The sequence below is a fragment of the Choloepus didactylus genome, chromosome 13, assembly GCF_015220235.1.
Source record: "Choloepus didactylus isolate mChoDid1 chromosome 13, mChoDid1.pri, whole genome shotgun sequence".
Classification (NCBI taxonomy): Eukaryota; Metazoa; Chordata; class Mammalia; order Pilosa; family Megalonychidae; genus Choloepus; species Choloepus didactylus.
The window spans coordinates 85791738-85816573 of record NC_051319.1 but is presented as its reverse complement, the minus strand read 5'-3'; the positions used below and the strand labels follow the sequence as shown (position 1 = coordinate 85816573).

General features: G+C 52.1%; 1 protein-coding gene across 9 annotated transcripts; it reads left to right on the top strand.

Moving 5' to 3' along the window:
- Positions 1-7: 7 nt before the first annotated feature.
- Positions 8-23593, top strand: ARAP3 (ArfGAP with RhoGAP domain, ankyrin repeat and PH domain 3). Of its 9 annotated transcripts, none has more exons than XM_037801377.1 (34): positions 42-83; positions 1414-1510; positions 1791-2299; positions 2430-2494; positions 2600-2711; positions 6402-6605; positions 6746-6815; positions 7041-7161; positions 7245-7429; positions 7503-7609; positions 7873-8072; positions 8168-8253; positions 8397-8579; positions 8683-8821; positions 9445-9561; positions 10364-10511; positions 10624-10726; positions 12538-12757; positions 14301-14364; positions 14583-14746; positions 16047-16259; positions 16528-16633; positions 17618-17765; positions 18074-18142; positions 18840-18914; positions 19009-19123; positions 20609-20737; positions 20816-20949; positions 21193-21275; positions 21363-21398; positions 21533-21596; positions 21722-21859; positions 22057-22095; positions 22575-23593. In XM_037801377.1, the coding sequence occupies exons 3-34, from the start codon at positions 2010-2012 to the stop codon at positions 23058-23060; spliced, it is 4413 nt and encodes a 1470-aa protein (XP_037657305.1). In that variant the 5' UTR covers positions 42-83; positions 1414-1510; positions 1791-2009; the 3' UTR covers positions 23061-23593. The 9 variants fall into 9 exon arrangements, with proteins under 9 accessions (XP_037657301.1, XP_037657308.1, XP_037657305.1 ...); XM_037801372.1 differs by lacking the exon at positions 42-83 and adding an exon at positions 150-528 and having other exon boundaries at positions 1759-2299; XM_037801376.1 differs by lacking the exon at positions 42-83 and adding an exon at positions 151-528.
- The last annotated feature ends 1243 nt before the right edge of the window (positions 23594-24836 follow it).

Sequence of the window (24836 nt, the reverse complement as noted above, 5' to 3'; positions counted from 1 at the left end):
GGGAGGCGGGGCCGGCACGGAGGGACGCGGAGCTTCGGGCCGCGCGGCGGGCACCCGGGAGTGCACGACGGCCGCACAGTGAGGTGAGGACCCCGCGCCCCCCGCGCCCCTACTTCCCAGACTCCTCCCCGTCACCTCTTCGAAGGCCTTCGTGGGATCCCAGGCCCCCCCCGCGCCGGGGGTACTTCTCCCTCCCTCCTTCCCCCTCCCTCCCCCCCTCCCCGCCGCTGCCCGCCCCTCCCTCCTGTTGCCCGGCCTCTGCCCCCTCCCTCCTTGCCCCCTCCCTCGCCGCAGCCCGCATGGCCCCGCGCGGCCCGGCCCGCGCACGCACTCCTGTCGGGCGCGCACCTCCTGGTTCCCAGTCCCGTGCCCTCGGGCCAGGCCTGAGTCACCGGGAAACTGGACTGAGTCAGGGCCGGAGGCTCAGCACCAGGGTCCTGACTTGGAGATGGGGCCCGAGCTGATGCTGGGAAGCAGAGAGGCGTTGGTGACGGACCGAGTGTGAGATCAACAGGGAGAGCCCTGCAGGTAGAGGCTGAGAGACGGAGAAACCCAGGGTCAAGGTCGGATGGAGAGGCCAGAGACTCAGATAGAAGTAAAGAGCCAGTTGCAATTGGAGATTGAGGCAAGGACAGGCTTAATGCAAAGAGCAAAACAGAGCGGGATAGGGAGAAGGACAGGGAGAGGAACAAAGATGGATTTGGAAATGGAGATGGAGATAGAGACAGAGACAGAGTGGGATAGAGACAGTCCCAGGGCAGAGATAAAACTCAGGGGAAAAAAAAAAAAAAAACAACTCAGGGGAGACAGAATCAGAGACTGTTGCAGGGAATAGACCAGGGTCAGGCTGGCAGAATGGGCCAGAGCCCCAGAGACCTGAGCCTAAGGGCGTAGGCAGACAGAAAGAAGGCTCAGAAAAGGAAGCCTTGGGGAAAGCAGAGGTGCAAGTATGTCATTTCACACTGCTGAGTTCCTTTAGAGTGTGTGTGCTTGCATGCAAACATGCATGTGTTGCTGGTGAGTGGACAGTGGAGAAACCCCCAGAGACCCTGGAGCACCCCTGGCCCCTGGTCGAGTTCTCCAGCCCATCCTCATCCCCAGGTGCCTTCTGACCAGGGCTTGGGCCCCACACATTGCGACTGGTTAGGGCTCTCAGGGCTGCCTGACCAGGGCAGGCAGGATGTGGGGGCGGCCAGAGCTGGAGGCACAGGAAGGAAGTCTGAGCAGAGACAATAGGTGGAAGGGGAGGAGGGACTGGGAACACCAGGATTAGAATGGCTCAGCGTGTACCACAGTTCTGGAAACCTCCTTCCTCCTACCTAACATGCCCAACTTATGCCAAAATTGTAGCAGTCCCTATCAGTGGTCCTATCCTCCCCACCATCCCACCCCACCTCCCCCATTTCCCCACAGGGTTCCAGCATCTTGTACCATGCCATGCAGGGGCAGAGCTTTGACCTAGATCTAGAGTGGGGCAGGAGCATGGGAACCAACACTGCCAACATTTGCTGTGAGCCTGGGGCAAGCCCTGTCCCCTCTCTGGGTCTCAGTTTCCTCACCTGCAAATGAAGGGATTCTCCTCTAAGGAGAGGGCCCTTCTGGTGTTCTGGGATGGCTATGCCCCCAGATCTCAGGCCTTTGAGCATTTTTCTTTGGAGGAAAACTGGAGTCTGGTACCCCTTGTCCAGACCTCAGACTTTGGGGTGGGGAGGGGGGATCTCAGCCTAAGCCCTCCCTTCACCCTGCCCCTCCCCCCAGCAATGGCCTGAGCCCCCATGGCTGCCCCTCAGGACCTGGACATCGCTGTGTGGCTGGCCACGGTGCACCTGGAGCAGTATGCAGACACGTTCCGGCGACATGGCCTGGCTACAGCGGGTGCAGCCCAGGGCCTGGGCCACGAGGAGCTGAGGCAGTTGGGCGTCAGCGCCACCGGGCACCGGAAACGCATTCTGCGCCTGCTGCAGGCGGACGCTGCAGGGCACCTCCAGGATCCCCAATCTGATAGTGCCATGGAGCCATCCCCCAGCCCAGACCCCCAGGCCCAGCCCCCCAAGCCTGTGCCCAAGCCCAGAACAGTGTTTGGTGGGCTCAGGGGCCCTGCTGCCATCCAGAGGCCTGGACTGAGCCCAGCTCTCCAGCAACCAGAGGTATCCAGGAGCCCAGAGACCAGCCCAAGTTCCCCTCTTCCCCCCGCCGCCTCCTCTGAGCAGCCTTCAGCCTTGGACACTGTGGAGATGATGCCTAATACCCTCTACTTTGGCCTGGACTTAAGAGGAGGGTCACAGACAGCTCAGGACACGTGAGTGGGGTTGGCTCCCTGGGGTCCAATGCTGGAGTGGGAGCAGGCAGGATGGAGGGCAGGAGGAACAGGCCATGAGGGCTTGTCCTTCCTCCTCTCTCCCTTAATAACCAACAGGCCCTTCCCTCAGGGCCCCAGACAGCTCCCCCCAGGCTGCTGCCGCCACCCCTTCCCTCAGGCCCACAGCAGGCACAGGTAGGTGGGCTCTACCATGGGTTGCTGGGAGGACAGTGCCCTCAAGACTTCCGACACTCCTACCTGACTCCTCCTCCCTCTGCTCTCCCACTTCCCCCCTGCCAGTGCACATCATGGACCCTGGTTGCCTGTACTATGGTGTCCAGCCTGTGGGGGCTCTGGGGCCCCCCGACAGAAGAGAGGTCCGAGGTGTCTGTCAGGACAGGGATGAACGGAGGTGAGTGCCCAGTAGGGAGGTGATGGGAGGAAGAGGGGAAGCTGAGGGGCGGGTGAGCTGGTGGCGGCCATGGGTTCACTCATTCATAATGAGTGCTCGCTGTGTGCCAGCCAGGCACATTCAGGAGGAATGTAACAGACATGGTCCTGCCCCTGGGGAGCTTGTGACTCAGTGGGGAAGGCAGGAAATAAAACAAGTAGACAAACAAAGGGAAATATGATTAAAAATTGGGAGAAGTGCCTTTTGTTCTTTCATTCAACAAATATTAATGGAGCAGCCATAGCATGTCAGATACTGTAGATGCTTTGAGTAGACCAGTGAATAACAAAGACAGAAATCCCAGCCCTGTGGGGAGAGAGTCAATGAACAATAAACATAATAAGTGAGTTACATAGTATGTTCAGAGGTGCTAAGTGCCATGGAAGAAAACAGATCAGGGAAGGGAGCTAGGAAGAAGTGGGGAGCAGGGGGTGGGCTGCAATTTTTCATTAGAGTTGTCAGAACATAAAGAAGATGACATTTGAGCAAACACTTGAAGGAGGTGAGAGAGTTAGCCATGAAGATGTCTGGGGGAAGAGTGTTCCAGGAAGGGGAAATGGCCAGAATAGAGACTTCAAGGAGGGTGTGTGCCCAGGGGGATCCAGGAGCAGTGAGGAGGCCAGCGTGGCTGGGGCAGGGTGGGGGCAGAGGGTGAGGGGAGATGACGATGCCAGAGAAGTAAAGGGGCTAGATCGGTAAGACCTTGTAGGGACGTGCACTTTTACTCGTGGTGAAATGGGAAGCCTTTGCAGTGGAGGGGTTTTGACACATTTTTAAAGGATCCCTCTGGCTGCTGTGTTGGGGAGTAGGGGGCAGAAGCAGAACAGAGAAACCAGTGAGGAGGCTATTGCAATAATCCAGGTGAGAAATCTCAGACTAGGGTGTTGGTAGTGGCAGTGGTGCAAAGCAGTTGGATTTTAGTTATGTTTTGAAGGCAAACTGTCAAAGTGAATGTGGGATGTGAGAGAAAAAGCTGTCAAGAAGGACTTGGAGGGTTTCAGTCTGAGCCTGCGCTGTCCAATACATAGCGACTAGCTGTGTGTAACTACTGAGTACTTGAAATGTGGCTAATCTGAACTGAGGTGTGCTGTAAGTGTAAAAAACATACCAGGTTTTGAAGATTTAGTACCAAAAGAACCGTGTACACTATCTTAATAATCTGTGTATTGATTACGTTACTAAAATGCTAATGTTTGGGACATATTGGGTTAAATAAAAGATATTATTAAAATTAATTTCACCTGTTTCTTTTTATTTATGTTTAATTGTGGCTACTAGAAAAATTTAAATTACATATGTGGCTTGCATTGACTTCTTTTGGACAGCGCTGGTGTGAGCAACTGAAAGTTCACGGAGTTGCTGTGGCCCGAGATGGGGAAGCCTACATGTATAAAGCAGGTGGGAGGTGGGGGTAGATCAGGTGTTTGGGACGCATTGAATTTGAAGTGTATGTTATACATTCAAGAAGAGGTAAAAGATAGACCGTTGGATATACAAGTCTGGAGTTTGGGTGAGAGGTCTGAACTGGAGATCTTAAGTTGTGGGTTGTCAGCATACAGATGGGTTTATATAGCTGTGAGTGAGTGTAGAGAGAGGAAGACCCAGAGTGGAGCCCTGCTGTCCTCCGATATCAAGAGGTTTGGGAGAAAAGGAAGAATCAGCAAAGCAGACTGAAAAGAAATAGCCAGTGAAGTAGAGGGAAATCCAGGACAACATGGTGTTGCAGGAGCCAAGTAAAGAAAGCGTATGGGAAAGAGGGAGAGGGCAGCTGCATCAAATGCTGCTGAGAGATCAAGTAAGATGAGGGCTGAGAACTGACTCCTGGAAATGCCAAAGTGGAGGTCTCTGGGGAGGTTGGCAAGCGCAGTCTTGGTGGAGTGGGGCTTGAAGCCTGATCAGAGTGGGTTTAAGAGAGAATAGAAGGGAAGATTTGGAAACCACATGTATATACAATGCAGTTTTTTATGCATTTTTTTTTTTTATTGAAGAAGTTGTAGGTTTATGGAGAAATCACACATAAAATACAGAATTCCCATATACTACCCTATTGTTAACACCTTGCATTAGTGTGGTATGTTTTTTACAATTCATGAAAGAACATTTTTATAATTGTACTATTAACTATATATAGTCTTGTTCACAGTAGAGTTCACTGTATTGTACAGTGCTATGTTTTTTTTTAATTTTTATTTTAGTAACATATATGCAACCTAAAATTTCCCCTTATAACCACATTCAAATATATAATTCAGTGCTGTTAATTACATTACAATGTTGTACTCCCATCACCACCATTCATTACCAAAGCTTTTCCGTCAACCTAAAGAGAATAGACAATGTCTTTGAGGAGTTTTTCTGCAAAGGAGAAAAGAGGACTAGAGTGATGGTTGATAGTGGAGGTGATAGGATGGGATGTTACACGTGTCTGTAGTCAAATAGGAGTGATCCCATGGAGGGGAAGATTACGTGATGTAGGAGAGAGAGGGAAGAAATTCTGGAGCCATGTCCTTGTGTAGGTGCGAGGCAATAGGATCAAGTGCATAAAAAGAGGGACTGGTGTTAGACTGGAGTGTGGATAGTAACAGGAGGAAGGCAGAGTCTGTGGGTGAAATTGGGCAGTCTGGGGGATTCTCATCTCATTGCTTGAATTTTCTCAGTGAGGTAGGAAACAAACAGGGCAGAGTAGGGGTTCTCAACTGTAGCTGCACTGTAGCCTGAGGAACCTTAAAAAACATAGATGCCTACACCCCACCACAGAGATTAAAATTTAAGTCATCTGAAATGGGGCTATCATATTAGTATTTTTTTTTTTTTAAGTTTGTTGGGTGGCTTTGTGCTGCCAAGGTTGGGAACCACAGCAGTGACAGAAAATAATAGAGGAATCTATGCAGGATGGTTAAGGAAGGTCTTTCTGAGAAAATGACATAAGCAAAGACCCAAAGGATGAGAGAAAGCCACCCAGGGAAGCACGTTCTAGGCAGGGGGAGCAGCACGTACCAAGGCTCTGAAACGGGAAAGAGGATGTGGCTGGACTGTGGTGAGCCAGGGCAAATGGGGTATGAGATGCGGCCAGGGGAGTAGCTGTGGATCTCGTAGTGCAAGGCCTTGCAGGCCACGGTAAGGAATGGGATTTATTCTAAGTGCAAACTGGAAATTATTGAAGCGTTTCAGGCTGGGGAGTGAAATGACTGTGGGAGGGAGGGCAAGAGTGGAAGCTGGTGACCACTTACGTCATTTGTATCATCCCAGTGAGAGCTGATGAGGCTTGGTCCAGGGAGAGAAGGTTGAGACATTTTTGGGGAAAGGACCAATAAGACCAATAAGGTGTATTGACTGACTAGATATGGCAACCACAGCAGGGAGAAACCCATCCACACAGCCCTTCCCCAGCCTTTCCACCCAAGTAACACTAATGGCAGAGGAGAGGATTCGAAAGTTTCCCGATATAAAAACTCCAGGTATGCTCAGGAAAGAAGCTCCATGCTAATTTTTTGGGTTCCCATCCTTCCTATTCCCCTGTTTGAAAAGCAGGTCCATTACCTGCCAGGCATTCTAGATGCCACAGGTGGGGATGGAGAAGTTTACAAAGAGGGTGTCCAGGACACTGGGGCTGTCTCATGTCTATTCCCTCCCTCTCTCGGCCCCCACTAGACTCAGCAGACAGGATCTGGAGGCCCGAGAGGACACTGGCTACGCCAGCCTTGAGCTGCCTGGGGACTCCACCCTTTCGCTGCCCACCCTGGACATGGAGGAGACCAATGATGACCTCATTTCACCCTATGCCAGCTTCTCCTCCATGGCAGACCGCCCCACGCCCCTGCTCAGTGGCTGGCTAGACAAGCTCTCCCCTCAGGGGTGGGGCTGCTGGGAAAGGAAGGGAGGGAGGGAGGCCGGGAGGCAGTGAGGGGGTACGAGGACTAAGTGCTCACAGACCCCATGACCCACCCCCGAATGCAACCCCAACCCTGCCTGATCTTGGCCCCTCCCTTCCCCAGAAACTACGTCTTCCAGAGACGCTTTGTGCAGTTCAACGGGAGGAGTCTGATGTACTTTGGCAGTGACAAGGTGGGGTCAGGGAAGTGGTATATAGAGAATGGGGAAAGGGAGGTTGCGAGAGGCTCTGGATGGGATGGGGGGCCGCCCGTGGTAGGGGTGAGGGTTGCCACATGGCTTAATGTCAGCTAGATTAGCTGGCTGTCCCTGCTGCTTGAGTGCTGATCTCATGAAAGTTGGTGCCGGACCCAGGGTTAATGCGCCCTGTTACCATGGGTCTTTGGGCTCTCCCTCCAGGACCCCTTCCCCAAAGGCGTGATCCCCCTAACTGCCATTGCGATGACCCGCAGCAGCAAGGACAACAAGTTCCAGGTCATCACTGGTCAGAGGGTGTTTGTGTTCCGCACAGAGAGTGAGGGTGAGGGCCAGGGTCCACGGGCTCAGGGGGAGGGAGGGGTGTGCATGCACAGCCCACTGACCTGCCTGCTCACTGCCCACCAGCCCAGCGGGACACCTGGTGCTCCACACTGCAATCCTGCCTGAAGGAGCAGCGCCTCCTGGGCCACCCCCGGCCCCCCCAGCCACCTCGACCCTTCCGCACGGGCATGCTGGAGCTGCGTGGACACAAGGCCAAGGTGTTTGCCGCCTTGAGCCCTGGAGAGCTGGCGCTATACAAGAGTGAGCAGGTGAAGAGGGCTGGGCCAGGGCGGGGGGCTGGTCTAGCCGGTTCTGGCACCTCACTGTGCCTGTCCCCACCAGGCCTTCTCTCTGGGCATCGGGATCTGCTTCATCGACCTGCAGGGCTGCAGTGTCCGGGAGACCAAGAGTCGTAGCTTTGATCTGCTCACGCCCCACCGCTGCTTCAGGTAGAACCCAGGCTGGTGGGGGGCATGGTTCGGAGACAGGAGGGTGGGGGTGAGGGTGGGAGGCACAGGTGTGCAGAGGACCAGAGGCCTCCTTGGCAGGATGTCAGCTGTGTACACTGTTGGGGTTTGAGTGGGCAGGGGCAGGGGTGTCCAGAGGGCCTGGCTGGCCAAGATGTTGCCTGTGGTGGCTCCTGCAGGAATGGCCAGTGGGATGGGACAGGTCGGGAGGGTCCATGCCCACGGACTGGCTGTCCACCCCTTAGCTTCACAGCCGAATCTGGGGGGGCTCGGCAGAGCTGGGCGGCCGCTCTGCAGGAAGCAGTAACCGAGACCCTGTCTGACTACGAGGTGGCTGAGAAAATCTGGTCCAATCGGGCAAACCGGCACTGTGCAGACTGTGGGGCCTCCCGGCCAGACTGGGCTGCTGTCAACCTGGGGGTGGTCATCTGCAAGCAGTGTGCAGGTGAGGGCTGGCTCTAAGCTGAAATGGGGGAAGCAAGGGGTGCTGGGGCAGGAGGGCTCAGGGTACCCATGCCCCATGCCCTCCCACCCTGACAGGTCAGCACCGGGCCCTGGGTTCCGGGATCTCCAAGGTACAGAGCCTGAAGCTGGACACAAGTGTGTGGAGTAATGAGATAGTGCAGGTGAGGGGGCCGAAGAGCAAGAAGTGGGAGGGATGGAAGGGGAGCATCCAAGAAAAGGCCTTGGGCCCAGCAGAAGGAGAGGGCAGTTGGTTGTCTGAGGACTCTCGAGTTCCTGACTCACCTCTGGCCCTTGTCATCCACAGTTATTCATTGTCCTGGGCAACGATCGTGCCAACCGCTTCTGGGCAGGGGCACTACCCCCAGGTGAGGGTCTGCACCCAGATACGTCGCCTGGCCCCCGAGGAGAGTTCATTTCCCGAAAGTACCGGCTAGGTCTCTTCCGGAAGCCCCACCCTCAGTATCCAGATCATAACCAGCTTCTCCAGGTAGGAGATGCCTAGATTTGGGTGCTGGGAGCTTTTTTTGGTGATTGGGTAACTGTCCCCAGGAGCGGGGAGTGGAGGCTGACAGAGGCCCTTCCCCTTGCAGGCCCTGTGCTCAGCTGTGGCAGGACCCAACCTGTTGAAGGACATGACCCAGCTCCTCTGTGCCGAGGCCTCTGAGGGCGAGGAGGATCCCTGGCCCCCCTCAGCCCTTGATGGTAGCCTCCCTGGCCTCCTGCCCCCCGGTAAGCCCCCGAGTGCCTTGTGTCTCTCACCCCAGGAATTCTCAGCCCTGTCCTGTGCTTGGTTCTTTCGGGGTGAGGGTGGGGGCTCAATTAACCCATCACCGGGCGTCTTACTTCATCCCAGCTTGGGTTGTCATGAGATGAATGAGGATGGTCCCTGCCTGGGGGTAGGGGTGGGGTGTTCCAGGTGTCAGTGCTGGTCCACCCCTGATAGGGTCAACCCCTTAGGTCAGGTCTTGGTGTCAGGCTGAGCTTGCATAGACATGATCAGCTTAACGGTGCTGGTCTCCAGGGCTCAGGTCAGGAGGGGCTGAGGCATTTACAGGATGGCCTGTGCACTGGTGCCCCCATCCAGAGGTGACTGCCTCGTTGGTGATCTGGTGGGAGAGGCAGTGGGCAAGGGCAGGGCAAGAGGCCTTCACCCCCTGCCACCTTTCCTAGGCTGGAATCCATGCTCAGTGGAAGAGCCTGATAGTGAGGGACCCAGCAGCCCTGGGCTCTGCCTGGCCGTGCTGCTGGTAGAGTTGGGTCCCACTGTCTTCCTCCAATTGATCCCTTCCCCAAAGAGGGTAAGGTCTCCCCCTTGCACTGGCCTGACCTGACCACTTTTCCTTCCCCTGCAGATTCCTCCCCTGGGGTGTACAACGAGGTGGTGGTGCCTGCCACTTATAGCAGCTTTCTCTACTGTGGTCCCATCAGCAACAAAGCTGGACTCCCACCCCCTCGCAAGGGCCGGGATGGTGAGTGGGGAGCCAAGGGCTGGGAGGAGACAGGAGCAGAAACTGGGGTGGGCATCAGTGTACCACCGAGGGGCAGGGAGGGGAGGGCTGGGATGGGAAAGTGGGGCCATGCCCCAGAGTGGGCTGGGGTGCTGGGGGTGAGGGAGGGGCCATGCCAGGTGGCAGCACTGGGTGATTAAGAGGCTGTGCTTTCAAGTCAGACTGCATCAAATCCCAGCTCCACTACTTCCTACCTGTCTTTGCTTGCCAGGGCTGCTATAGCAAAGCACCACAGATTGGTTGGCTTAAACAGCAAGAATTTATTGTCTCCCAGTTTGGGAGGCTAGAAATCCAAAATCAAGATGTCAGCAGGGCCATGCTTTCTCCAAAGTCTGTAGCGTTTTGGTGGTGGCTTGCCAGCAACCCATAACTCAATCTTTGCCTCCGTCACATAAATAGACTCCACTCCTATAGGATTCAGTTTGGCCTCACCTTAACTAATAATATCTTCAAAGATCCTATTTATAAATGGGTTCACACCCACAGAACTGGGGGTTAGGGCTTGAACATATCTTTTAGGGGGACATGATTAAAACCATAACATTATCTGTGCAACATGGGTCAGCTACTGAAACTCTGGGCCTCAGTTTCCCCTTCTGTAAAATAAGGCTGATAATAAATACCCACCTCATAGGGTTGATGTGAAGGTTACTTGAGATCATACAAAGGCAGAGGGCTTGGTACAGAATAAATATCTGGTAAATGGAAACTATGACAGTGGAGGCAGTTGTCTGCTGCCCCCGACTGCCTGTCTCCCTCCTAGCTCCCCATCGACTGTGGTGCGTGCTGGGAGCGGCTCTGGAAATGTTTGCATCGGAAAGCAACTCCGAACCCCTTAGCCTCATCCAGCCCCAGGATGTAGTATGTCTGGGTGTGAGCCCCCCACCCACTGACCCAAGTGATCTTGACAGGTAACGGCTCCCCCGTGCTCACTGACACTCAGCTCCCCCTTTTCTCCTTCCCGATCCCCAACCTGACAACCCCCTCTCGGACCCTCATTTTCCTCCCTCAACCTCTCTCCAGGTTCCCCTTTTCCTTTGAGCTCATCCTCACAGGGGGGAGGATCCAGCATTTTGGGACAGATGGAGCTGACAGTCTGGAGGCCTGGACCAGTGCCCTGGGCAAGGTGAGCAAGCCGAGACCCCTCCCCAACAGCTCATGGCTTTCCTGTCCCCACCTGCCCCATCCTGTTCTCTCTCATTCCTGCAGCCACTTCACCACTTCCACTAACAGCTAAGGTTGATTGAGTGCTTATTCTGTGCCAGGCTCTGTGTTAAGCACTGTCCACTCAATAGCCCATTTAATTTTCACAATAACACTCATAAGTAAGGACTGTTAATATTCTGCATGTAAGGAGACTGAGGCTCCGAGGTTATGAAGTCACTTGGACAAAGTCACAGAGCTGGAAGGAGCAGGACCAAAAAAAATCAGGCCTCCAAGCCTCATGGCCCAAACCACACATGCTGTGTGGTGTGTCTTCTCACAGAGAAGCTGCCTCTGCCTCTTGCCCCCACCCCACTCTGGTTTTCCAGCAGGCTCAGAGGCAAAGCTGCCTTCGCATGTCCCAGCTTCTCCAATCCCAGATAATCCAATTTCTCCATCCTGTACCCTCTTCCTGGAATTAGAAGTTCAGGCCCTCGTGTCAGACTCCAGATTTGGATTTGAGTCCTACAGTGTTTAGCCTTGTGGGCTTCTCCATATCTGTAGAGTGAGCATAAAGACTCACCCCCTAGGGCTGAGGATTAAGTGAGATAGGGGGTCCACACTGTTGGGCACTCAGCACGCCTTCCATATGTGGGCGTTGACATGATGGTGATGATGATGATGGCAATCTCTCCCAGCCTAAAGCAGCTTTTCCCTAAGCCCTGCTCCACCTTCAGCCCTTCTCCCTGGCATCCTTCTTCCCCACCTGACAATTTCTCAGTAAGGGGTGTACCCTGGCAGCTGCACTTCCTCCTTAACCCCTTGCAGCTGCCTTTTTTGTCCATACTCTTCCAAGGCAGCTGCCTGCAGGTCACCAGGGACTTCCGAGGGCCTTATTCTGACCTCACCAGGTCATCTGTGCAGCATCTGACACCTCTGTAGGAAGTGCTCAGTATCTCTGACTCCCGTCCCCTGTCTCTGGTTCTCCTGCAACTCCTCACACCAGGCTTTGCCGTGGCCCTCCCAGCCAGGTCCCAGTCTCCTCTTATTATCTACACTGTCCACAAATCTAGCCCAGCCTTTAAGGCAGTGCCACTCAGAGTATGGTCTGAAGACTGTGATGTGATGCTGGTCCATGGATTGTTATATTCTGTGACAGGATAAGGACAGAAATTGAGAGTAGAATCTTTAAGTTTAGAATCTTTTATAGCATTTGTTAGCCTAATTTTACGTATGGAATCTAACAAAAACTAGGGGGCTTGTATTTTGTATGTCTTTGTTTTTGCATTTCACTTTTCTAGTATTTCTTTCTTTCTTTATTTACTTTAACAGAAGCATTGATCAGTGATAGATTGGAATAAAAATTTTTTAAAAGAAAGCAAGCCTGGTCCTTCACTACAGGTAGTTGGAAAAGCACTGCTTTAAGGTCCACCTCGAATGGCCCCTCCTCTACGAAACCTGTTCCAGCACCTTGGGTAGTGGGATTTCCCAGGGTATCCTGACTCCTCAGTTTGGGCCACCTGCTCTTTCTTATCCCCACACCCAAGTTAAAGACACAAGCCATCTCCTCTACAGTTGGCTGGGGCAAATTGAATTGAATTGAATCTCTTTCCTGTCTTTCTTCATCCATCTCCTCATGTCTCCTTTGCTCTCTCCCCATCACTTTTCATTCATTTTTTCTGCATTCTCTCCATGTGTTTCTCTGCCTTTCTCTCTCCCTCTCACTCTCATTTCTCTTCCCAACTCCTTGTCTCTTCCCCCACCCTCCTCTCTCCCTATGTTCTCCCCCTGCAGTGGTTCTCCCCGCTGAGCTGTCACCAGCTGCTGGGCCCTGGGCTGCTGCGGCTAGGCCGGCTATGGCTGCGGTCCCCCTCCCATACAGCCCTGGCCTCTGGCCTCTGGATGTCTGGGTTCGGCCTCCTCCGTGGTGACCACCTCTTCCTGTGTCCGGCACCGGGCCCTGGCCCCCCAGCCCCTGAGGACATGGTGCATCTGCGGCGGCTCCAGGAGATCAGTGAGCAGGGGCTGGCCCAGGGCAAAAGGGTGGCCTTGGGAGTTGGTGAAGGTTCTTCTATTTGGGAGTTTCTGTGGGAAACAGCCAAACAGTGGTTTCAAGCTCTGGAGTCAAATTGCCCTGGTTTAGATCCCACCTCTGTCACTTCCTAGCTGTGTGCCCTTGAACAGGTTACTTAACCTTTCTGTGCCTTAGTTTACTCATCTGTAAAATATGCACAATTATAAGCCCTCCCTCAGAGGGTTGAAGTGAAGTTCAAATAAGGCCATACATGTAAAGCACTTATCAAAGAGCCTGGCTGGAGGAATCTTATAAGTGTTCAAAAAATGTTATATGTTATAAATGTTATTGTTAGGCTTATTACTTGGAGTCACTTGCTGGTTGGGGACTGGAAGAGTGTACGGGTACTCTCAATGGTGTATTTTCTCCTAAAAGAGGCAGTGCAGGATAATGTTCTAGGGCTTTGGAGACGAGACCTGGGTTTTGTTTTGTTTTGTTTTGTTTTTTTTACAATTGATGAAATACTTTATTATAACTATTCTATAGTCCATAGTTTACATTAGGATTCATTGTGTTGTATAGTCTTATGGTTTTTTATGCAATTTTATTGAGATATATTCACATAACATACAATCCTTCAAAGTGTACAATCAGTTGTTCACAGTATCATCATATAATTGAGCACACATCACCACAATCTTTGAACATTTTCATAACAAAAAAATAAAATAAAAATTCAAATTAAAAAAACATCCAAAACATCCCATTCCCCTCCTCCCCCCCATTGTTCATTTACTGTTTTAAAATAGTTTGAGATACAGTCACACACCCTACAGTCATCCACAGTGTACAGTTATTCACAGCACCATCCTACAGTTGTGCGTTCATCACCAGAATCAATTTCTGAACCTTTTCCTTACTCCAAAATAAAAATAAAAGCTAAAAGGAACACATAAAACTTTCTATCTCCTCCATTCCACCCTATTTTTCATCTAATTTTTGTCCCCATTTTCCCACTCATCTGTCCACACACTGGATAAAGGGAGTGTGAGGCACACAGGTTTTCACAATCACACAGTCACACTGTGCAAGCTACATAGTTATACTGTTGTCTTCAAGAATCAAGTTCACTGGGTTGCAGTTTGACAGCTTCAGGTATTTCCCTCTAGCCATTCCAACACACTAAAAACTAAAAAGATACTTATATAACGCATTAGAATACCCTCCAGAGTGACCTCTCAACTCCATTTGAAATCTCTCAGCCACTGGAATCTTATGTTTCATCTCCCTTCCTCCTTTTGACACCTGGGTTTGAGCCAACTTTGCCATTTTATAGCAAGTAATCTGAGGCAAGTTACTTAACCTCTCTGAGCTTCACTGTGTTTCCTGTACAATGGGGATAATAGTACCTAACTTATAGGATTTAATGCATCATTGTTTGTAAGACTCCTAGCCTGGCACCTGCATACCTTAAGCACTTAATAATTAGCAGTCATTATGATGAAGACAAGGATGATGATAATGTCCCATGATTTCCTCCCAGGTGTGGTCTCTACAGCTGACACCCCAGACAAAAAGGAACATTTGGTCCTGGTAGAGACAGGAAGGTACGTGCTGGCCCTACCCTGGGAGCCCTGTCACACCCTCCACCCTGGCCTGCTGGACCACTGCCCACTTCCTCAGCTTCCCTCAGTTCAGGGGGCCTGTCTGCATCGGGCGTTGCTGCCCCCTGCTGGTGGTGCCGGGAAGTCGGCTCCCCGGGCTCCTGGACCTCAGTCAGAGGACACTCTGCAGTTGGCTCTGACCCAGGCCTCTCGGGTCTCAGGACCCTGTATCTGCAGGGGGAGGGCCGGCTGGACTTCACAGCGTGGAACGCAGCCATTGCGGGGGCCGCCGGTGGGGGTGGCACAGGACTGCAGGAGCAGCAGATGAGCCGGGGTGACATCCCCATTATCGTGGATGCCTGCATCAGTTTTGTTACCCAGCATGGTGAGTGAGCCCTCGTCCGTACTGAGCTGTGGGGGTGGAGAACATGGGTGCAGCCATGGTGGTGGTCAGTCTGGGAGAGCTTTGCTTCCAGACACTACAGCCTGACATCAACCAAGCCTTGGCAAGCTGCTTTCTGAGCCTCAGTTCCCTCATCTGTATAATGGGGATACTAGCTGTCCTCATTTTCCAGGATGGTTGTGGGGCTTAAGTCGATAACACATGTAAGGCATTTAGTGCAGAGCCTGGCAAGTAGCAAGTGCTTGGTGGTGGCTGTTACTGGGATGTGGGCATGGAGGGTGAGAGTAGCACTGGAAATGTGACTGGAGATACAGAGCCATAGAGGACAATGAGGGGGCAGCTACAGGGCAAAGCCCAGCTGTGCAGCAAATCCCTGAAGGTTTGAGCAGAATTACTCTGAGTGGGAGATTTTCCAGGAATAAAGCAATGCAACTGGTCCCAGAATTCTTGAGTTTTTGGTCTCTGCTTTATTCTCCAGCTTGACTAAGAATCAAATAGAATCTAGGTCCCCTGCCAACTGCCTTTAGAAGGCTAGACTCTTTAGAAGGAAAATTTACAGAAAACTAAGAAGGGCAGTAAATTTAAAAAAAAAAAAAAAGGCACATTCATGAACCTACAAATAAATAGTTGTGCTCAGTGCTCACCAGCCACAGACAAGGAATAGTGTAGTGGCTAAAGACATTCTTCACACTTTGGCAGGGGTCTCATTTAGTGACTTCCCCAACCCCCAACCCCACTAGACCCCTACCTTGTTCTCAGCCTCTCTCCTGTCCAAAGGAGGGATTAGGGCCGAGGCTCAGTGAAAAAGCTCTGGAGAAAGAGTGTGGGGTTCATACTCATCCCTTGTGGTTCCCACCCCTCCAGTCTGCATTCATTCAGCAAATATTTATTGAGCAGCTACTGCATGCCAGACACTGGAGATACAGCAGTGAACAAGGGAAGATCCCATGAAGCTTTATAGACTAGTGGGAGAGACAGATGATAAATAAGAAAACAAATAAATGTAATTTCACACAGTGCTATGTAAAAATAGTAGTGGTGAGGAGATACGGTGAGGGGGTTGCAGTGTGTGATCCTGTTGTCAGGGTGGGCTTCTCTGAGGCTGCAAACCTGGGCAGGACCTGAGAAACGATATTATAAAGGCATAGATTTCTTCTCCTCTGCCCCCCTGCCCCCAGCAGCCACACACCATGCTGGTGGGTCACAGATAGCAGTGCAGGGTGTGGGATGGGTGATGGGTGGTCTTTGGGCAGTGGCAAGCAGAGACTCTGGCTGTTCCCAGGGCTGCGGCTGGAGGGGGTCTACAGGAAAGGGGGAGCCCGTGCCCGCAGCCTGCGGCTCCTGGCTGAGTTCCGGCGGGATGCCCGGTCAGTGAAGCTCCGACCAGGGGAGCACTTTGTGGAGGATGTCACCGACACACTCAAACGCTTCTTCCGGGAGCTTGATGACCCTGTGACCTCTGCACGGTTGCTGCCTCGCTGGAGGGAGGCTGCTGGTACTCCCTAGATCCCTGAGCACTCCTCGTGGGCAGCCAAAGCTCAAACACCCCTCATCACTTCCCGAATCCATGAGACTCTCCTGTGGGATTGGGCAGCCCCTGCCACCAACACCCCCCACTCGGGAGCATCACCCAGGGACTTGGCTTAGGGCAAGGTGGGGAAGGGGCACAGACACATCCCTCCCAAGTTTGTTTCTCTACAAAACACCCCACTGCAGCCTCCACTCTCCCTGCCTTTCCCAGCCTTTCTCCATTTCATCCCCAGAGCTGCCCCAGAAGAATCAGCGCCTGGAGAAATACAAAGAAGTTATTGGCTGTCTGCCACGGGTCAACCGCCGCACACTGGCCACCCTCATCGGGCATCTCTATCGGTCAGTGCGGCCAGACCCCGTGCAGGCCCCTCACCTACCCTGTGCTTCTTGGTCCAACCCCCACTCACATTCATTCCTTCTACAGATAGTGTTAAGTGAAGGTGTCCCAGCGGAAATGTTTAGAGCATGGGCTTTGGGGTCAGGTAGGCCTAGGCTTTAATCTGGTTCTATTCTAGCCGTAAAATGGGAATACTAACCATCCTCATTTTCCAAGTCATGAGGCTCAAGTGAGATTATGCATGTAAAGCATTTAGCGCTGAGCTGAATTTATTCTCACTAAGCCTCGGCTTCCTCATTTGTAAAAGGAAGGTGATGTAACATAGTTTCTATCTCATAGGTTATGTGAGGGTTAAATGACATAATCTTTGCACCTGGCCTATAGTAAGCCTTTAGAGATGGTTAGCAATCACTATCATTTTGTTTTATTATTCTATGCCAGGTAAAAGGTTAGATGCAGGAAACACAAAGAGAGGTAAGATGCAGATCTACCTTTACCAGTCTGATGGGGAGAGACAGACCCTTAAATTACTCTACTGTACTGATTACACTATCTTACAGGGATTGGCAAACTACGGCCTGTGGGCCCAATCCAGCTGGTTGCCTATTTTCATAAATAAAGTGTAAAGCCATGCTCACTCGTTTATGTATTATCTATGGCTTCTTTTGCACTGCAATGGCAGAGTTGAGGAGTTGCAATAGAGACTGTATGGCCTGCAAGCCTAAAATACTTACTGTCTGTCCCTTTACATAAAAAGTTTGCTGACCCCTGCTATATTTTATCATCACCCATTCCTTGTCTGTCTACCCCCTAGAATCCAGTACTGACTGGGCCAATATTGTACCTTACTCACAGCTGCATCCTAGTACTTGGCTCAGGGCATGACATATAGTAGGGGCTCAATACATGTTTGCTGAATGAATGGATGCATGGAGGAATGGGTGAGCACAAGCTGCATTCCTCATTACCCTGGCGCCCTTCTGCAGGGTGCAGAAGTGTGCGGCTCTAAACCAGATGTGCACACGGAACCTGGCCCTGCTGTTTGCACCCAGCGTGTTCCAGACGGATGGGCGGGGGGAGCATGAGGTGCGGGTGCTGCAGGAGCTCATTGACGGCTACGTCTCTGTCTTTGATGTAAGGCTCTCCTGATCCCTGACCTGCAACCCCGCTTCCCTTTTCCCTGCAGGACACTGAGACTGTAGTCCTGTTCACCCCAGAAAGCCCCCAGCCCCAACCCTCTGAGGGCCCTCTGCACCAGGAACCATTTCCCAGAACCCTGGGCCTCTTTCTCCCATAATCTTGCCCCCAATATCCTTGCCCCATTGGTTCTTAACTCTTCTGGCTTCTAACCCTCTCATACAGGTCCTCTTTGGTCTTGCAGATCTCTCTCTGCTTCCCTCCTTTCCCAGCAGCCCACACACCCCCTTTTGGCTCTTCCACAGATTGACTCTGACCAAGTAGCTCAGATTGACTTGGAGGTCAGTCTTATTACCACGTGGAAGGATGTGCAGGTAACTTGTCTCAGCCTCTCAGTGGGGTGGGAGTGAACATCAAGATGGGAAGCTAATCTTCTCCCTGATTGAGGAAGTTTCCTTTTTGGTCCTTTTGGACACTTGGCCCTCAGGTCTCTGGGACACAGGGGAAACTCAAGGAGGGGATTGCTTTGGTTAAGGTTTAGGTTAGGATTCACTCTGTGCATTCCACGAGGAGGATTCTTCATTACAAAATAGTGGCAGCAGCACCCACCTTCAAGTGCAAGAGATTCAAGGAGGAGTCAGTTGGATGAAGAAATGAGAATAATAATAACAAATATAATAGCGAACATTAGCTGAGGACTTCTTACATTCTAAGCACCTCTAATCTCATTTTAGCTTCACACAACTCTACGAAGTATGTAGTCACTTTTTCAAATAAAGAAACTAAGGCTCAGGGGTCACTTATTCAAGGTCACATTGTAATGAGTGGCAGGGTTAGAACCTAGGCAGTGTGACTCCAAACCTTCCCCCCACCCACTATGGCATAGGTGTAGGCAGCCTAAAGATGCAGCTCCTCCACCCCTGGGGTTTTCCCTTTTAAGGGTCTTGAGTGATGTTGGGGGTGGGGGGCAAGAGGAGACCTTGCTGAGGGATGCTTATGAGCATGAGAAGCCTTTGACCTTGATCTTTTGCATCCTTTGTGTCCTCCTGACTTCTTTGCCCCTCCCCTCAGCTGTCCCAGGCTGGTGACCTCATCATGGAGGTTTATATTGAGCAGCAACTTCCAGACAACTGTGTCACCCTGAAGGTCAGTCCTGAGGGGACTGGAGGGGAAATGAGAGGATGATGGGGGGCAGGGGCAATGACCCATCTTGGGTCCTCCACTCTTGCCCTGACCCCAGGTGTCCCCAACACTGACTGCTGAGGAGCTGACCAACCAGGTGCTGGAGATGCGGGGGACAGCAGCTGGGACAGACTTGTGGGTGACATTTGAGATTCGTGAGCATGGGGAGCTTGGTGAGTATGACCATGTGTGTGAATGTGCACATGAGTGTGCATGGGGCATGTGGTCAAGGTCACCAAGGCTCTCATGTTGCCAAATCCAGTGGACACTGTCATCCATGTGAGGGGGCATTCAACCCAGCCGGCCACTCCCTCTTTCTCAGTACTCTCAAATACTCTGTCTTCTCTCTTGGCTTTAGTGGACCCTACATACCCTTGGCTTCCCTTCAACCTCAAAGGAGGCTTCTCCTCCTCCTCTGCCTAGACTCCAAATGTTGAAGTGACCCAGGGCTCAATCCTGGCCCCTTTCTGCTTCTCTCTCTTCCTCCTTGGACCAGCTAACCCATTCCCATGGCTTTAAATACCAATAATAAACTGACACTCATATTTTTACCTGTGGCCCAGACCTCTCCTCTGAGCTCCAGACAGACATACCCAATTGCCCATCTGATACCTCCACTTTTACATTTCATAAACATCTCAAATTTAAAACATCTAAGACCAAACTCAATTCCCAACCTCCTCCCCCTACCAAAAAACCCAGGCCATTTTCTAGTTTCCCCCAACTCGGTAAATGGCACCACCATTCACCCATTTACTCAGGCCAGAACCTGGGGGTCCTCTGTGACTCCTCCGTTTCCTTCCCTTCAGCCAGTCCACCAGATCTATCACTTCTCTGCATCTCCACTCTTACCACCGCCCTACCTGAAGTCACTATTATCTTTTTTGCCCTGTACACCCCTAAAGTGTACAGTCTCAGAAAGGGACTAGCTGGACAGGGTTCCATTCTTGCCTCCCTACAATCCATTTTCTGCCTAGCAGCCAAAGAATATTTCAAGCATAAATCAGACCATGCCATTACCATGGTTAAAAACCTCCTTAGTGGAATTTTAAGTTCCATTGAACTTAAAATTACCATGGCCTAAAGACCCCAAATATCTGGCCCCTGCTTAATTCTCAGGCCTCTTCTCACATCACTCTTTCTCTTGTCTATCCTTTTCCTCCAGCCACACTGGCCGCTTAGTTCCTCAAATACATCGTTCCCAATTCAAGGGCCTTTGTTCTTGCTTTTTGTCATGGCTGAAATCTTCCCCTGATCATAGCATGGTTTGCTGTTTCTAATCCTTCAGGTCTCTGGGTCTCATCCTCAAATGCTACCTCTGAAAGCCTTCCCTGATCACCCTAGCTCACTAGCTGCCTTGTCTCTCTCTCAGCTTCTTATTCTTCTCTCAAAGCAATTATTTGTCTGCAATTATTTTGTTTGCTTATCTATTTATTGTCTGTTCCTTCACTAGGCTGTGGGCATTGTGAGGGCCAGAACCAAGTTTATCATGTTCACCAGGTGTTCACCAGGGGATACAGGACAGTGCCTGGCAGAGAGCTGGTGCTAAAATAAATGTCTGCGGCTGGATGAATGAATGTGGAGCTGGTGGGGGAGATGGGGGCTCCAGGCTGTGGGTAGATATTCTGGTTGATACCTACCCCCAACTTGCCCCTTAGAGCGGCCACTGCACCCCAAGGAAAGGGTCCTAGAGCAGGCCCTGCAATGGTGTCAGCTCCCAGAGCCCTGCTCAGCCTCCCTCCTCTTGCAAAAAGTCTCCCTGGCCCAGGCTGGCTGCCTCTTCACAGGTGAGCCTCCCTCCTCAGCCCAGCATCCCCCAGGCCTCTCCCCAGCCCCTCCACTCAGCATTGTCCATCTGTGCCCAGGCATCCGGCGTGAGAGCCCACGGGTGGGTCTGCTACGGTGCCGCGAGGAGCCGCCCCGCTTGCTGGGAAGCCGCTTCCAGGAGAGGTTCTTTCTGCTGCGTGACCGCTGCCTGCTGCTGCTCAAGGAGAAGAGGGTGAGGCTAGGGGTGGGGAGCACTGGGTGACCACGTGGGAGAAGCCACGACTGCATTGACCCTCTGACTCCACAGCCCCTTCTCTCATTAATCTCATTGCTTCCCTGACCCCTTGACCTCTCTGATCCATGATCACATAACCCAAGATCCCACCAGCCCCCAATGTTTCCCTGACTTCTTGACCTCATTAACCATGCTCTTTCTCTCCCTCCTCAACCTCACTGATTCCATTCATGTTCTCAGAGCTCTAAACCAGAACGGGAGTGGCCTTTGGAAGGTGCCAAGGTCTATCTGGGAATCCGCAAGAAGTTAAAGCCTCCAACACCGTGAGTTTTCTTCCCAGCCCATACTTCTAGGGCCTTCCTGCCATCACCCCTCTGGTCTCACCATCACTGTTCTCCTTGGCCTTCTAGGTGGGGCTTCACATTGATACTGGAGAAGATGCACCTGTGAGTAGCCCCCCGCCTGGCTTCTCCTCTGGCCCAACCCTGCACCTTGTCCTTCACCTCTTTCCTTTTTCCCTCCTCCATCCCTATAGCTGTGACTCTTCCCCTCCCTCTAATTCCCCTCTGATCACCTCCAGCTACCTGTCCTGTACTGACGAGGACGAGATGTGGGACTGGACCACTAGCATCCTCAAAGCCCAGGTGAGAGGAAGGAAGGGGCCAAGGGCTAGGTCTGTGGTCCCTGGCCCCTCACCCCCCACTGGGCTCAGCTATACCCCTCAGCACCTGCCATGCCCACCTGTGCTGACTGCTCACCTTCTCACCAGCACGATGACCAGCAGCCAGTCATCTTACGACGCCATTCCTCCTCAGACTTCGCCCGTCAAAAGTTTGGCACTATGCCCTTGTTGCCCATCCGTGGGGATGACAGTGGGGCCACCCTCCTCTCTGCCAATCAGACTCTGGTGAGGCCCCCCAGTCTGCCCTAATCCCCTTCTGCTCTCTGCCCTTGCCCTGGCCACACTGTAGGAGGAGAGTGGTGTGCCCACCCACCTGGTGCCCCAAGAGCACCACTCTCCACCCTGCCTCCTGTTGCCCGGCCTCACTGTGTCTCTGTGTCTCTCCCCCACCCCACTACCATCCTCACCCCACCTGTGCCCAGCGGCGGCTACACAACCGGAGGACCCTGTCCATGTTCTTTGTGAGTACTAGGCCCGTGTGTCTGTCAGCTTTGTCCCTTTGTGCTGCCTGGCCCCCTGATGCAGGCCTGGGAGGATTCTCCAATGTGTGTGTGTGTTGTGTATGGGTGGGGGTGAGGGGAGGGAGAGAGAGAGACAGGGAGAGGGTTGGGGCCAGTAGCATATGGTGAGAAAAGGGGAAAGGAGTAATGGGATCTGAGAAGTAGAAGAAAAGTGGCTAACACATTTTGGGGTTGCCCCTAGGTTCAAGCCCCAGCTCTACCATTTACTCACTCTGTGATCTTGGACAACTTACTTAACTCCTCTGATCCTCAGGTCACTCATCTGAAGTATAAACCACTTCACAGGGCTGTTTTGATATCATACATGCAAACTATTTTATAGCATGTGGCCCAGAGGAAGAGCTCAATAAATGCTAGTGATTAATAATTCCATAACTCTAACTCTGTGCCCACCCACTGCCACCCCCATTCCCATCCAGCCGATGAAGTCTTCCCAGGGGTCTGTGGAGGAGCAAGAGGAACTGGAGGAGCCTGTGTATGAGGAGCCGGTATACGAGGAAGTGGGGGCCTTCCCTGAGCTGACCAAGGACACCACCACCTCCTTCTCCACCCCACAGGAGTGGACAGCCAAGCCAGAGCCCTCCCTTACCAGCCAGAGGTCCTTTGATCAACCCCTTCTTTCCAAGGCAGGCACCCTGGGCAAGGAGGAGAGGTTATCAGATTCCTCTCTGGGCCCCACTTCAAAGAGCAGCCCCCAGGCAGGTGGGTCCCTGGAGGAACAGCTGCTCCAGGAGCTCAACAGTCTCATCCTGAGGAAGGGAGAAACCACTGCAGGTCTCAGCAGCTCCTCCCAGCCCTCCAGCCCCCGGGCCCCTAGCCCCACTGGCCTTCCAACACAGACATCCAGCTTCCCCACCCAACCCCCCTACTCTTCCAGTCCACCCTCCAGCCAGCCCCTCACATGACCCTAGGACCAGCAGTCTGAGAGGACAGGTACCCAGGGGGCAGAAGACGCACACTCTCAGTGGCAGACATTGCTGGGAGCTTCCTCTGCCCTAGTTGGAAAGATTCCAGAAACCAGCATGGTGCTGGGGAAGGGGCACTGGACTGAGGGTTCATGAGGCTGTGTGTCCCAGGAGAGGTCTTGGCCCCTCTGTGGACCTCAGCTCACTTCTGTGTACCATGAAGTAGCTGAGATGAGGAGAGTAGTGAATGTCAAATGGTGTTTCCCAGAGCTGCAAGTTCCACATATTTGCCCTCAGTAAGGGCAGTTCCTGCTTTATATATTTGATACATAGGTGTCCTGTGAGAGATTTTGGGTTTTAAAAGAATGGTTTTCACTGCCAGTGGTCTGCATGATCTAAGTCCATCCTACCCCACTTCCTACATTCTGGGATGACATCAGAGCCCTGGAGTTGGGAGAGTGATTGGGTTTAGGGGTTGGGACAAAGAGGAGACAAAAATGGATACGTCACTGTTAATAAATTTTGGAACCAAATGTCTGCCATTCTTTGGTTCATTCAACAAATATGTTACCTCATTGTTGCCAGGTTCTGGGGATATGGTACAAACAAAACAGATGAGGTCCCGGCTCTATTGGAGCCTCCCTGTAGAAGGACAACAGAAAATAGAAAACATCCACATAAACAAATACATGGACAAGTGAATTCAGTGCTGTGAAGACATTAAACCAAAGTGATGTGATGTGTTTGAGAGTGGCTGTGGAGGTGGCTGTCATACTGGGTGGCTGGGGAAGGCCTCTGTGAAGAAATGAGAAGCTAGACATGGAGCACTGGGGGAAGGAACTTCCAGAAAGGGAAAGCAGCAAGTAAAGGCTCTGCAATGGGAGAGGACTTGTACTGTTGGAAGAACAGCAAAGAGGCTGGAGTGGCTGGAACCCAGTGAGTGGGGAGGGGGAGTATGGGCTGAAGTGGGAAAGACCAGCAGGGACCTAGTCATGAATAGCCATGTGGGCCATGCTAGGTAGAGTATTTGGATTTTATTCTGAGTGCAATGGGAAGCATTGAGGTTTTAAGCAAGAGAGTGACTGATGAGCTCTTATCTCCTTTTTTTAAAAAAAGATACCTCTGGCTGCTATGTGAACAATGGGTTGTAAGGGGACAAGAGTGGAAGCAAGAAGACCAGCTATTAGATCAGGAAATTGATAATGGAGGCTTGGACCAGGGTGGTGGGTTTGGAAATTGAGGCAAGTGAGTTAACAGGAGCTAATTTTTTTTTTTTTTTTTTTTTTGAAATGGAACCCACAGGACTTGCTGATAGATGGAATGTAGGGATGGGACAAAGGGCATCATGAAGGCTGGCTTCCGGGTTTCTGATTTTCCTAACTGGATGGAGGGTGGTGCCATTAAAGATGATACCTGGGGGAAGACCAGGTTGAAGGAGCTGTTTTAAAAGTTTGAGGTGCCTGTTAGATGCCCAAGTGGAGGTGTCAGTGAGCAGCTAGATATGTCAGGGACAGGGGCCTGAGCCAGGGGAACTTAGGTGAAGGGACAGAGGCAAAGGGGCATGGATCTTCAGAAAGCAGTGCAGCAGCTGAACCTGAAAGGCAGATCCTAAAGGTGACAGGGAATTTCTGGGCTGTAAAGCAACTCCGGCATCTCCCAGTTCAGGCCCACTTGCTGGTATCATTTAGTTTCCACTGAGGCCCAGGATATATTTTTCCTCTGGGCCTAGTTCCTTCCGGCCTCCAGGCGTTTTCTTACCCAGCTCACCCTGGCTTT